Source organism: Adelges cooleyi, unplaced genomic scaffold, assembly GCF_023614345.1.
Source record: "Adelges cooleyi isolate 19-005CV unplaced genomic scaffold, UGA_ACOO_1.1 ACOO_flye_CR_arks_rails_tigmint_CR_PRNA_306, whole genome shotgun sequence".
In the NCBI taxonomy this organism is placed as follows: domain Eukaryota; kingdom Metazoa; phylum Arthropoda; class Insecta; order Hemiptera; family Adelgidae; genus Adelges; species Adelges cooleyi.
The window spans coordinates 1,407,949-1,421,288 of NW_026095977.1; the positions used below are offsets into that span (position 1 = coordinate 1,407,949).

The 13,340-nt window shown below is 27.6% G+C and overlaps 1 protein-coding gene across 2 annotated transcripts; it reads left to right on the plus strand.

The window, feature by feature from the left end:
• The first annotated feature begins 1,719 nt into the window (after positions 1-1,719).
• Positions 1,720-8,680, plus strand: LOC126839590 (uncharacterized). 2 transcript variants are annotated; one of them, XM_050574980.1, is made up of 5 exons: positions 1,720-1,956; positions 7,140-7,335; positions 7,648-7,727; positions 8,009-8,180; positions 8,529-8,680. In XM_050574980.1, exons 1-5 carry the CDS (start codon positions 1,867-1,869, stop codon positions 8,636-8,638), a joined length of 648 nt encoding a protein of 215 aa, XP_050430937.1. In that variant the 5' UTR covers positions 1,720-1,866; the 3' UTR covers positions 8,639-8,680. The 2 variants fall into 2 exon arrangements, with proteins under 2 accessions (XP_050430937.1, XP_050430938.1); XM_050574981.1 differs by lacking the exon at positions 1,720-1,956 and adding an exon at positions 6,814-6,911.
• The last annotated feature ends 4,660 nt before the right edge of the window (positions 8,681-13,340 follow it).

The window sequence follows — 13,340 nt, forward strand, 5'->3', positions numbered from 1 at the left end:
AATATAAATTAGTACATGATAATTGGTTAACTATGTGACCCAGATAACATATTAGAAGACTTTTACCATTTTAAAAACAATTTTTATAGTTGCTGGTTTTATGCCCAACAAAAATTGTTTTAAAAATTATATTTTACTATTCGTGATAGAAGAAAAAGTTTTCAAATGATTTTATTAATATTATATAAATGCTAGCAACATGAACTAGGTACCTATACTTTTTAAAGTATCAAATTCTATAATACTGCAACGGTGTTTACACAGTTTGTACATATACCAACAATTGAACATTACGGCTTGGTTGAGGTTTTTGTAGATTTTTTAGTTGTAAAAAAATTATGGGGGATTTTTAACGTTACTATTATTATTTCTATATCAAATAAAGTATGAAGTAAAATTGTAAGAGAATATCAGTAAAGTCAAATTCTGATTAAACTATATAAGTAGCTTCTACAAACGCTTGTAATAGTAGCGAGAATTAAATTAATGCTTCATAGGTAGTTGCATCACTTTCGGGCCCTTTTAGTTACATACCTTAAAATGGTATGATTTTCCAATCAAAGAGACAATTTTTTTCTTATGTATGCTTGAAACAAAAAAACGAATTGTCAATATAAACGTCTTCCAAATATGGAACATTAAAGAGGTTTTCTTGCTTATAATATGTTAACGATTAAAGTTCATATTTATTTTGATTCTTTTTCGAATGGAATTGTGTCGAAGCAGAATCGGTAGGACAAACAATTCTACATCATAAATGCTTCGATGCAAATCAGTAGTAGGTATTTTCAAGACAGTGCAGTCCAAACTAAGTACAGTGTAAGCTAACAAAATTAGAAAGTATTAAATTGAGGTGCTGTGTTTCAATTTTAGTTGCTATAAATTCGTGAAAAATTGTCTGATCGAGTGGACATTTTTATCTAACATTTAATAGGCATGCTTATTCTCAAATTATTTTCAATCCAAAATATCAATTCACTTCTTCCCTGGTTTTAGACTGTGTTTAATAATAACCAATAAGGAATCCCGATTGTCATATTGATAAGCTTACACTTAAGTTTAATTTCTAAATAATTAAGATTTTGCAAAAAAAAAAAATGCTCATGTTTACTCAACACTTTATGTTTACTTGCACTGTGATTCAGTGTTAACATACACTGATATATATTTAGTCTATGACACCTATCTTCAGACTAAAGCACGGGGATATTCGACCAATACTGTTATAACTAAATATCAATTTATTTTTTCAAATTTAAACATATTCAAGTATACATTTATTGATTATTTGTATTGCTATTGTTTTTATTTTAACTCCCAGGCAAATGTTATCTTTAATTCGATTTTTTATGTAAAGGACAAAACAAAATTCTGAAAAATAATGTTAAAATAACATTTTTTATGTGTGTTTAGATCTGATCCATAGATCAGAAATAAGACCTGTATATGTTTCATATGCATTGCCTCACTTTTGGAATTAATATATTATATTTTTAATGTTCCGCCAAACAATGAATTGACCGTACCACAATAACTTATGGAAATCGTCTTGTTTATTACATATTTTGTTTACACAAAAAATACAAAAAACTATATTTTAGACATGTGTTTTTACCTTGCAAGAAAAACAGTGACAAACATAATACATAAACGTGTACAAAGTTTCAATAACCAACTGAGCTTTGAATAATTTTCAATGTTTAAGTATCTTCCCTTACAAAAAGTGCTGCGGTAATTCAGAAACCATTTAAAAACTATAACAGTCGTTAAATAAAGCATCATAGGTACAAATATCAAATAGTTTCAAACTTAAAATCTAATAATTAAATATTCTAAATCCGAGTTTATCATCTGAAAAAAAATAACATGTATTTGAAAAACATTATACTGTTATTCTGCGTGTCGTTATACTTTTTGCAATGTCAGAGCGATCATCGACCAACTCGTGGGGAGCGTGTAAGTATATTAAGCACTTATTAATTAGGTACGATTTATAGAAATTTCTGTGATAACCACACTTATAAATAAAAATACATAAAACAATAAGAAAAATCACTATGAAATGAATGTTATCACGCTGCAAAAATCCGAAAAGCATATAATACGTCTGGCAGTTTGGGGTTTTAATTTTTGTTTTTAAACTGTAATATTTATTCTAATGTCTAATTTTTATTCGGAAAACAATAGTGGATAATTAGTGACATAGTCAATAAGTATGCAAATTCCAAAGGCATAGGCAACAAAGAAAATGGCGATCTGAACCTAATAGGCGTAAAAGAAGTCATTGAAAAAGTAGAAAAACAATTCCGAAAGACAAAGGACAGAAGACAAGGAAAAAAACCAAGGACTTCGCAGTGTTGAGGAATTGCAAACGACATTATCAAGTAATAAAGAGAAGAAAATATCCAATAAATGTATTGAGTTAAATGTCATTTGTATAAATATAATCTCTTCTATAATACAGAGTGATACTTTTATCATGAACCACTCAATATCTCTTAGGGTTCAATAAAAAATTAAAATAATTTTTTTTTCATATTGTTGTTATACAATGTGATCTCAATTTTTCACAATTATTTTTGTTTTTACCAACCTCCCGACTTGGTTTTTTTTGATAGCAACTTTTGAAACTTAAATGGTAACGTACATATTTTAATAATTTTTTAATTGAGAATAATGTACTAAAAATGTTGACTGGTTAACCAGTTTCGGATAACTTTTTTCAATATTCTTTCGAGGTAAAATAGACCTAATTCGATTATTTAAAAAATGTAAAACTTGTTTTCAATTTCAGACTATGTTTTCACATTACTCGATGTCATAACATACGTTGACGAATACGCAGGATTAGATACGGAACGGAAAAGCATTTGGTAAATACAAATTGCTGATTTTGTCCCCAAAGAAACGGAGTAAATACAAAAAAGATTATTGTTTTTTCCTCATATGAAAAATGCTTTAAACGCTATGAAATTTATATGATTATGCGAAAAAAAATCTCTTGGTTAGGTATTCGTATGTCGATATAGAAAAATCGGTTATTGCTCTAATTGTTTTAACACCCTACACAAGTTTATTCTTAAACTAATAATTAAAATTTGACATTTTGTTGATACTCTTTTTGAAAACATTCTAATGTCTAGTTTTTATTCTATAACCAATAGCAAATACTAGCAAGGCTATTCTATGAGTATGGTGGGCCTAATACACAAATAAAATTTCAACATTTAAAACGCCTACTAGACCGAGTTGATTGGGGAAAAAAGTTGTATCATGTCATATTTCCATATCATATGTTCCCGAAAACCTCGATACCGTACAAATTGGAAAAATCAGGTAATAATCAATATAACCAATAAATGTATTGAGTAAAATGATTAAAACCATTGAAAAAACATTGTAGGAATGAAGTATGTGTCATATTTATTGCTGAAAATTATAATTATTTTTTTAACTAAAAAATCATAATTCTCGGACAAGACAAACTACAAAATAATTTTAAAAATTAATTTTTTAAACTGTACTAATAATGTAAAATTTAAATTTATATTATTATACTTCACCTACAACTTTTTGAAAAAAAAAAAAAGTTGAAAGTGTAAAGCATTTTTATTCACGATTTATATGCTTTTAAATTGACCTCATTCCGTTTATTAAAAAATGTCTAATATTTTGTACTTTCAGAAAACAAGTTTACCAGGGACGAAGTTGAGTTCATCGTCACTGATTACTTTTTTCCTGAACAGATTGATTCAGATGAAGACTTCTTTAATAGGATTTAGTTAGTTAAATAAATAATTAAGTAATTATTTATATAAGTATATTGATATTTATCTGGTTCGTCACATACAAGCATTGTAGTTTTTGATTAAATTATAACTAATTTTATTCTTTTATTTTGTTAGAATTTATTTGATTACTTTAAGTATAAAATCATTAATATTTTTGAAAAATAATGTTTACTTTAGCTTTGCATTGAAATTATAATTACTGCCTATCTAAGGAATAGACAAAAGTATAAATGTACCCAAAATGATTGAATAAAAGACAAATAATATTTTATAAGAGATAAACAATTCATTTGTTTAAAAATTGTTCGATGTGTATAAGAAATATATTTGTACGTATACGTTTCAACTATTTGTTTATTTATTTCTGGTATACAACATACATTTAAGGATCTGTAGCGAATGAACTGTATCAGACAAAGTTCTTAAACTCTTTACTGCACTTCTACATGCCAAGATGGTTCTAACAAAATCATAACCCGTCGTATATTAACTTATGTATTAAGCTAAGGCCTAAGAAACGTATCAATTTCTCATTTTTAGTGTATGGCATTTTGTTTTTTTTTTTTACTAAAAAGTGGTTCTGTTTCTATTAAGTGCCTACAAAAAGTACGGTTATACGTGTTGTAATTGTTTTTCAATCAGTAAAGTTGAAATAATATTATTTTTTTTATTTTTTTTTTTTCTAAATATTTCAAATATTTTCTGGTAAAGAACATTGCATATACTTATGTAGGTATTCTAATAAATTTCAATAAATTTGAATTAAATTATACACGAGGGCATCCTTTATCATAATTTGAGAATATGCATGCCTATTAAAAGTTAGATTAAAATTTCCAATCGATCAGACCATTTTTCACGACTTTATAGCTACTAAAATTGAAAGATGAAAAATTTGCAATCATTAGGGATTTAAAAGTAAAACAAGGTTTTATTTCGCGACAATTAACTCAATTTAGCCCTTCCTTCGTTTATGATATATGGTGATTTTCAGGAAACAAATATTAGATAAATCCTCAAATTTTTTATTTGGCATTTTGACCCATTTTTATTTTTCTACACCGGAACGTATTGAAATCACGGTGTACTTTATTTGTCTCATGTTTTTAAAAAAAAATGATCGAAGTAAGGAAAATAAACACGTCTTGATAATATGATGTTTTGTATTGACTTATTCAAACAGATGCCTGTTGGTCGTACACAAATGCGTGCAATAAACAAAAAATATATCCAAGGAACAAAAGCCCGATAAAAAATGTTATGAGTACATCTACTGTGACCTCATTATAATAATAAGGTCTTCAGAAACCAATATTTTGTGTAGCCATAGCTCATTTATCATAGAAAAAAAACAGTTTAATATTTTACTTAAAAACGTAAAAGCGAATAAGAAAAAAACAAAATGTGTTTTTATGATTCACACCTAGAATAACAAAAAGCCGGTACAGTGGGGTCGGGGCATAGGTGGGACGGAGAAGACGCAGGTCTTGCAATAAGTAAAAAAATCAATAAAAGCTTTACAAATTAGATGGTATTCAATTCGGTGTTATTTTTTAACAAAATTTGACTACCAAAAAATTTGCAATCGTTAATTTTTTTGAGGGGGTGGAGAAATTCATATTTTAAAAAATTCTAATGTAATGAGCTTAGAATCAACTTTTTAACTCTTAGAGTTTGAGAGAAAATGGAAAATCAGGCATTTAACATTTTGATGAGATCAAGTAGGTACCGATCTACCGGTATGTTATTTAATCCATGATAACAATGTGTATTATGCTAAGACAAATATCTAGATTTTCATTTTTAGTGTATGTAGCAGTTTGTTTTTTATTGCTTTTCACGAAAATCTCTTAGAGTCACAGCCTCGAATTTTTTTTTAATTTTAATTACCATATGTACTCGATTTTTAATATTCAAGAAAGTATAAAATAATAAATAAACTATAATATTAAATTATATTGCCTATTAAGCTCGCACGGCGATAGTTATTTCATATTAATAGTCTATACTCTGGTATTTAGTCTATGAGACCTATCTTCAGACTAAGGCAACTAAATATTGATTTATTTTTTCAAATTTAAACATACTCATGTATACATTTATTGATAATTATTATAGCTATTATTTTTGTTTTAACTCCCAAAAGTGCAAACGTTATCTTTATTTCGATTTTTTATGTAAAGTACAGAACAAAAGTCTGAAAAAAATATGTTGAAAGAACATCTTCTGTGACCTCATTACAATAATAAAAAAATAGCTTTGTCGGGCAATTCATAAAGTAATATTAATTTATTATTAGGTTTGATTACAAATTTGTTAAGCTATTAACATAATATAAGGGGGTAAGGTGAAGAAAAAGGACAAATTAGTATGCATCCAAGTATAATGGAAAATTTTCAAAATAAACAAACAAATATTTTATTTCTTGTACTATATTTATTAAATCGTCAGCAGTTATACAAATTAATTAAATTACCTATTGATTGTTGACAACTGGTTATTCCTGTATGTAAGTAATATTCTTGTGCATAATGCGTATTTCATACAATTATATATTGTAATACCTGAACAAATATATATTTTTTAAATATGTTTTTGTCTTGCAATAAGTAAAAAAGCAATGAAAACTTGCACCTAACCGTGCCAGATACTACATACGGAAATCGTCTTGTTTTTTACTTATTTTGTTTACAAAAAGAATACAATATACTTTTCTTTAGGCGTGTGTTTTTTACCTTGCCAAGAAAACAATGCCAGCAATAATACATAAACGTGTAGAAAGTTCCAATAACCTACTAAGCTGTGAGCTGTTTTCAATCTTTAAGTATCTTTCCTTACAATAAGTACCTACTGCGGTAAATCAGAAACCATTTTAAAACTATAACTATAGCCACTTTGTCTTTATTTTTTTAACAATATATTAATGACAGTCGTTAAATAAAGCATCAGTACAAATATCAAATAGTTTCAAATTTAAAACCTAATAATTAAATATTCTAAATCCGAGTTTATCATCTGAAAAAAAATAACATGTATTTGAAAAACATTATACTGTTGTTCTGCGTGTCGGTATACTTTTTGCAATGTCAGGGTGATCATCGACCAACTCGTGGGGAGCGTGTAAGTATATTAAGCACTTATTAATTAGGTACGATTTATAGAAATTTCTGTGATAACTACACTTGTAAATAAAAATACATAAAACAATAAGAAAAATCACTATGAAATGAATGTTATCACGCTGCAAAAATCCGAAAAGCATATAATATGTCTGGTAGTTTGGGGTTTTAATTTTGTTTTTAAACTGTTATATATTCTAATGTCTAATTTTTATTCGGAAAACAAAAGAGAATAATTAGCGACATAGTCGATAAGTATGCAAATTCCAAAGGCATAGGCAACAAAGAAAATGGCGATCTGAACCTAATAGGCGTAAAAGAAGTCATTGAAAAAGTAGAAAAACAATTCCGAAAGACAAAGGACAAAGAAGAAATTAAAAACAAAGGACTTTGCAGTGTTGAGGAATTGCAAACGACATTATCAAGTAATAAACAGTAGAAAAATATCCAATAAATGTGTAGAGTTAAATGTCATTTGTGTAGATGTAAATTCTTCTATAAATTTTAACAAAAAATCTTAACTATTAAAAATATGTTAACTATCTTAAAAGTTAGTAAAATGTGAGTTACAAGATCACTTTTTTTTTTTTTAGTTACAAATTTTGATAAAACTGTATAATTTAAATCACAATATTTTATATCAAAATGTTACATATCATTATTTTCAATACTCCTTCGAGGTATAATAGACCTAATTCGGTTATTTAAAAAATGTACAAACTTGTTTTCAATTTCAGGCTATGTTTTCACATTACTAGATGTCATAACATACGTTGATGAATACGCAGGATTAGATACGGATACGGAAAAGCATTTGGTAAATACAAATTGCTGATTTTGTCCCCAATGAAACGGAGTAAATACAAAAAAGATTATTGGTTTTTCCTCATATGAAAAATGCTTTAAACGCTATGAAATTTATATGATTATGCCAAAAAAAATCTTTTCGTTGGGTATTCGTATGTCGCTATAGAAAAATTGGTTATTGCTTTAATTTTTTTAACACCCTACACAAGTTTATTCTTAAGCCAATTGACATTTTGTTGCTACTCTTTTGGAAAACATTCTAATGTCTAGTTTTTATTCTAAAACGTTTAGCTAGAACTAGCAACGCTATTCAAACAGTATGGTGGGCCTAATACACAAATAAAATTTCAACATTTAAAACGCCTACTGGACCAAGTATATTGGTGTAAAAAGTTGTGCTATTTCGTATTTCCATATCGTAAGTTCCCGAAAACCTCGATACCGTACAAATTGGAAAAATCAGGTAATAATCAATATAACCAATAAATGTATTGAGTAAAATGATTAAAACCATTGAAAAAACATTGTAGGATTGAAGTATGTGTCATATTTATTGCTGTAAATTATAATTATGTTTTAAACTAAAAAATCATAATTCTCGGACAAGACAAACTACAAAATAATTTAAAAAATTAATTTTTTTAACTGTACTAATAATGCAAAATTGAAATTTATATTATTATACTTCTCCTACAACTATTTGAAATTAAAAAAAAGTTGAAAGTGTCACGCATTTTTATTCACGATTTATATGCTTTTAAATTGACCTCATTCCGTTTATTAAAAAATGTCTAATATTTTGTACTTTCAGAAAACAAGTTTACCAGGGACGAAGTTGAGTTCATCGTCACTGATTACTTTTTTCCTAAACAAATTGAATCAGATAATAATGACTGGTTTTTAAGTCAATTAAATAAATAATTAAGTAATTATTTATATAAGTATATTGATATTTATCTGGTTCGTCACATACAATTATTGTAGATTTGATTAAATTATAAATCATTTTGCTCTTTTGTTTTGTTAGAATTTATTTGATTACTTTAAGTATAAAATCATTAATATTTTTGAAAAATAATGTTTGCTTTAGCTTTGCATTGAAATTATAATTACAGCCTATCTAAGGAATAGACAAAAGTATAAATGTACCCAAAATTATTGAATAAAAGATAAATAATACTTTTAAGATTTAAATAATTCATTCGCTTAAAAGTTGTTCGATGTGTATAAAAAATATATTTGTACGTACTCGTTTTAACTTTTTGTTTATTTATTTCTGGTATACCACATACAACTTTAAGGATCTGTAGTGAATGAACTATATCAGACAAAGTTCTTAAACTCTTTACCGCACTTCTACATGCCAAAATGATTTTAACAAAATTTTTAATTGCAATATCCGTTAATCGTTTTCAGAGATCTGCGGCGTAACCAAGAAAAATTTAGCTAAGATGTTTAAGTTTCTTAATTCATATTTTATATCTCACGCAAAGCCCTCTGCGATGAGCTTATAAACAACTTTTTATCTCTTATAGTTTAGGATAAACCTGAAAATTAGGCGTTTATAATATTTAAGGACAAATGTTTTCTTTATTTTGCTTTTTCATTTGTAATACAGGACTAAAATCTACAAAAAAAAAGTATTAAAAGAACATCTGCGGTGACCTTATTACAAAACAAGGTATTCAGAAAACTTAGACAATTATTTTAACATCAATGGTCTAATTAACAAAAAAAAAAATTTTTTGCCCATATCTTGTTTTATTATTTGTGTTTCAGGTTGTTTAAATTTGCATGCATGATAGTACCATATTGTTACAAATATTATAGCGCATACACATTTTATATAATAAACAATAACAATACTTAAAAATATGTTTTTTCTACTACGTGTATCTGGTTTTCTAGTTACTATATTTTTAATATTTTGTGCATATTGTTAAAACAAATGTATCGTTAGCTTACTAAAGCTAACTTTTAAAGAACACTTTACTTTTTGTTTGTTTTACACATATTATAGGTATATGTTAGACCTATCATCAGACTAATTTCCATCTCTTATTTACTAAATTGCAGCTAAAAAATAATATCGCAATAAGCTCTTCACAGTTAAAAAATAATATCAAATAATTCAAAATCATAAACATAATTTAAATATGAGGTTTGATTAGACTGTATTTCTCGAAATTATAGCCAGTAAAAGTTTTAACTTAAAAATTTGTATGGTTTGTTTTTGTTTTTTTCAATATTTTTTACTTTGAAGATGTAAACTTTTTCAACTTTTACTCCCCAACAAGTACCAAGTAGACGAAATTTGTAATTTATAGAGTTGCTACTCGAAGGAATTGGTCCAGAATTAAAAAAGTTACAGTGTATACATACACATAAAAAGACCACATCATAGTAAAACCAATAGCACTTCTGCTCTGCATCGAAGCTAAAAGTCGGAGGGCCTTAGGTCTTTAGAAAATATGATAAAATTACTCTAAAAAAAAAATTCTTTGATGATAATCTATGCAAACAATCAAAACATAGCCAAACTATACACGTTATTTAATAGTACCAAAATGTGTCCGCAAGACGATTCGGTATAATTGCTGGTTAAAAGGCTGGAGCTTTGTTTTATTAAATGTATATACATATATAGCAGGCATCCAACCTTAGGAGACTTATAGTGTGTTACTAAGGACCCTTCACTCAAGGTATATACCAAAATTGAGCTTTCCAACCTTTGTTTTCTAATTCGCCTAGACTATTACCAGCATTATGCTAAAAGAATTACTTCTCCTTTTTTGGTCTAGCCCTACTTCGATTGAAAACTATGCGTTTTGTAAATTTAATTATTCAGAATAAACAATAATGTCTTACGCTGAGCTCAAAATATAGCAAACATAGTTGAAATGATCTTTGATTAGAAGTTATGAAAACGCTAATAGAACATAATATTAAAAAGTTTAATACCAGACGCATGTAGATTAACAGTCAAAGTGAATAGAATTTTTTACATAAAACGTCGACGCTAATAATTACCAGTACTATAAATTCTGTAATTACCATTGTGCTCTATAAAATGCCTAGTTTTTTCTAATAAATACACATTTAACGACACAATTAACGCAACGCGTGACGATTTCCAACGTTCATATCGAAATAATACTTTTTATTGATTGAAAAAATATGTTATCTACATTTTTAACGTAATTTGTAATTTAAAAAATGTAAATTTTAATTAGTAAAACAGCGTTGTTATTTAAAAGTTAGTTTTAACAAGCGGTATAAATATCCGTGGAACAAAGTCCATTATCATCAGTAAATGTTTCTGTGTCGTAACAATAAATAAACTACATACTTTAAAAAATGCATTTTTTCAATACAATCAAAGTTTGCACTGTCCTGGCGGCGGTTTTGGTGTGTATAATAATACTACTCGATAAATAATATTATAATAATATTACCCTAAATAAAAAAAAAAATTATTAATTTAGTTTATTGTAATATTTTTGTGTCAGGGCTATTTTAATAACAGGACTTCTTGGTAAAAATAACATTGATTTAAAAAAAAAAAAGCTAGTATGCGGTATAGTCTATACAATGTAAAAAATGTAATTGAAAAAAATCCAAACCCCAACAGCTGCTATTGTCTTAGTCATTATTCCAAACACACGACTTATGGAACCGACCGGGGTTTTTTGCATCCCAAAATGAGCAGTTCAAATTAATTTTTTAAAACATGTTTTGTGTTCTTAGGGCATTGCGTATGGCCGCCAGATGATAAGAGATGCAACCGATCATGAGTCAATGGATGTTGACCCCGGGTGGGGTCACATAGGTCCAATGTGGGGTTAGAATAGACATTGGATTGCCAACGACAGTGCGGCCAAAAACCATCAATAATTGAATGTCTTTTTAATTTTATTTTTTTTTGCCATAACGATATTATAATACACACATAATGTCGAATAAAATCATACCGTTTGTTTAACATGTACGAAAAATATTACAATATAGATGGTGTGATAATCTTACCAACGTGTTATTCCAATCGATATAGCCATTACATACCCCCACCTACTTTAAATGTTATTTAAAAGCTGACTTATAAGTTTGATTAAAATAGCGGTAAACGCCGTTCCAAAGGTATGTCAAAAGACAGAAAAGTCAAGAGAGATAATATTTGGGCAATGGGGAAGAAGTGAGAAAATATAAACGGGTAAGCAGAATAAAGCGATGCGTTTTATATGATCAGAAAGTCCATACAAGATCTGAGTGGCTTTATAGATTCTGATCGGTATGTTTATCTAGAAGTGATTTTTTACTACTTTCAGTAAATATAATCTAAAAAACCACAAGGGTTTTCTCTTGGACAAGTTCTTGCTATTTGTACGGACATAATTGTTTTTGTAAAATAGTCGAATTGGTTCCAAACTGTGTGGTATACTCTTTAAGCGAGTATAGTACCGTTGATAAACAATAAAAACAAACCGAGCAAATACTATTGGCCTGTTTTCCTAAAAGGTGTAGAATCTTTTTCTTTATTTGTTATTTTAACCGTAGTTTTTTGAAATTCTAATAAGACTTAAAGTAGAGCGCATCTCGTTTACATCTAAATATGTTTTTTTTTTTTATTTAATTTATCATGAAAAGATTTTTACACACAAAAATACTGTCGACAAACTCGAAAACAATATCATACACATTACAATATAAAACCAAAAAGCTGCAACAAAGCGAACAAATACCGAACTGTGTTTAAATAATATATTTCAGTAGTCGATGCCGTTTGTAAAAATAAAAACAACGACAACAACAACAGCGCAAAACGTAAAAACAATAAAATCGAATAAAAGTTAGAAACGATTGTATGATAATTAGGTAAATTTGTATATTGTACAGATAAGTAAAAGGGAAACCAGTTAAAGGTTGGTGTGGCGATCGGAAAAAAGAGAGCAAATTTAATAAATAAAAAAAATGGATAAGCAAATTAGTGTAATGGGTTTTGTACGTGCAGCAAAAGCCCATAAAAAAAGCCAGTGTACTAAATAATAAATAAAATTGAAAAATTAAAAGTGTAAAAATCTTCTAAAAATAAACTTTTTGAATTCACTAGCTGACTAGTCTTGAAAATGTTATTGTATCAACAAAGAAACTTAATAGTTTAGACAGATTTACAAAAAAAAAAAAAAATTGCCATAATTTGGTGTCTGGTGTTTACTGTTTTTTCTATATTTTTTAATAAATATTATTTGGCTCTTTACGTCTGATGATTTTTTATCATCAACACAATGACTATATTATTTAGACTCCTCGTGTCCACCATTTCAAAACAACAATGGCTTATTAAAATCCTCTCTCGCCTAGACGTGTTCTCTACCTTTCCATGTCATCATTACTTCAATAAAATTACTTTCAAACTTGTATGGGATATTCTCTATGTACAGCACTATTATTATACACAGACTAAGCCAGTACAGTCCAAAACAAGTACAGTACTGAATAAGCATAGTACTCTCAGGTTCACATCGAAGGGTTTTCTTAATCTAAATAGGGTGGAACACTATACTGTATAAACATTGAACATGGATATTTTTCGTTAGGACTTGTAAATTAAAAAAAAAAAAAATAT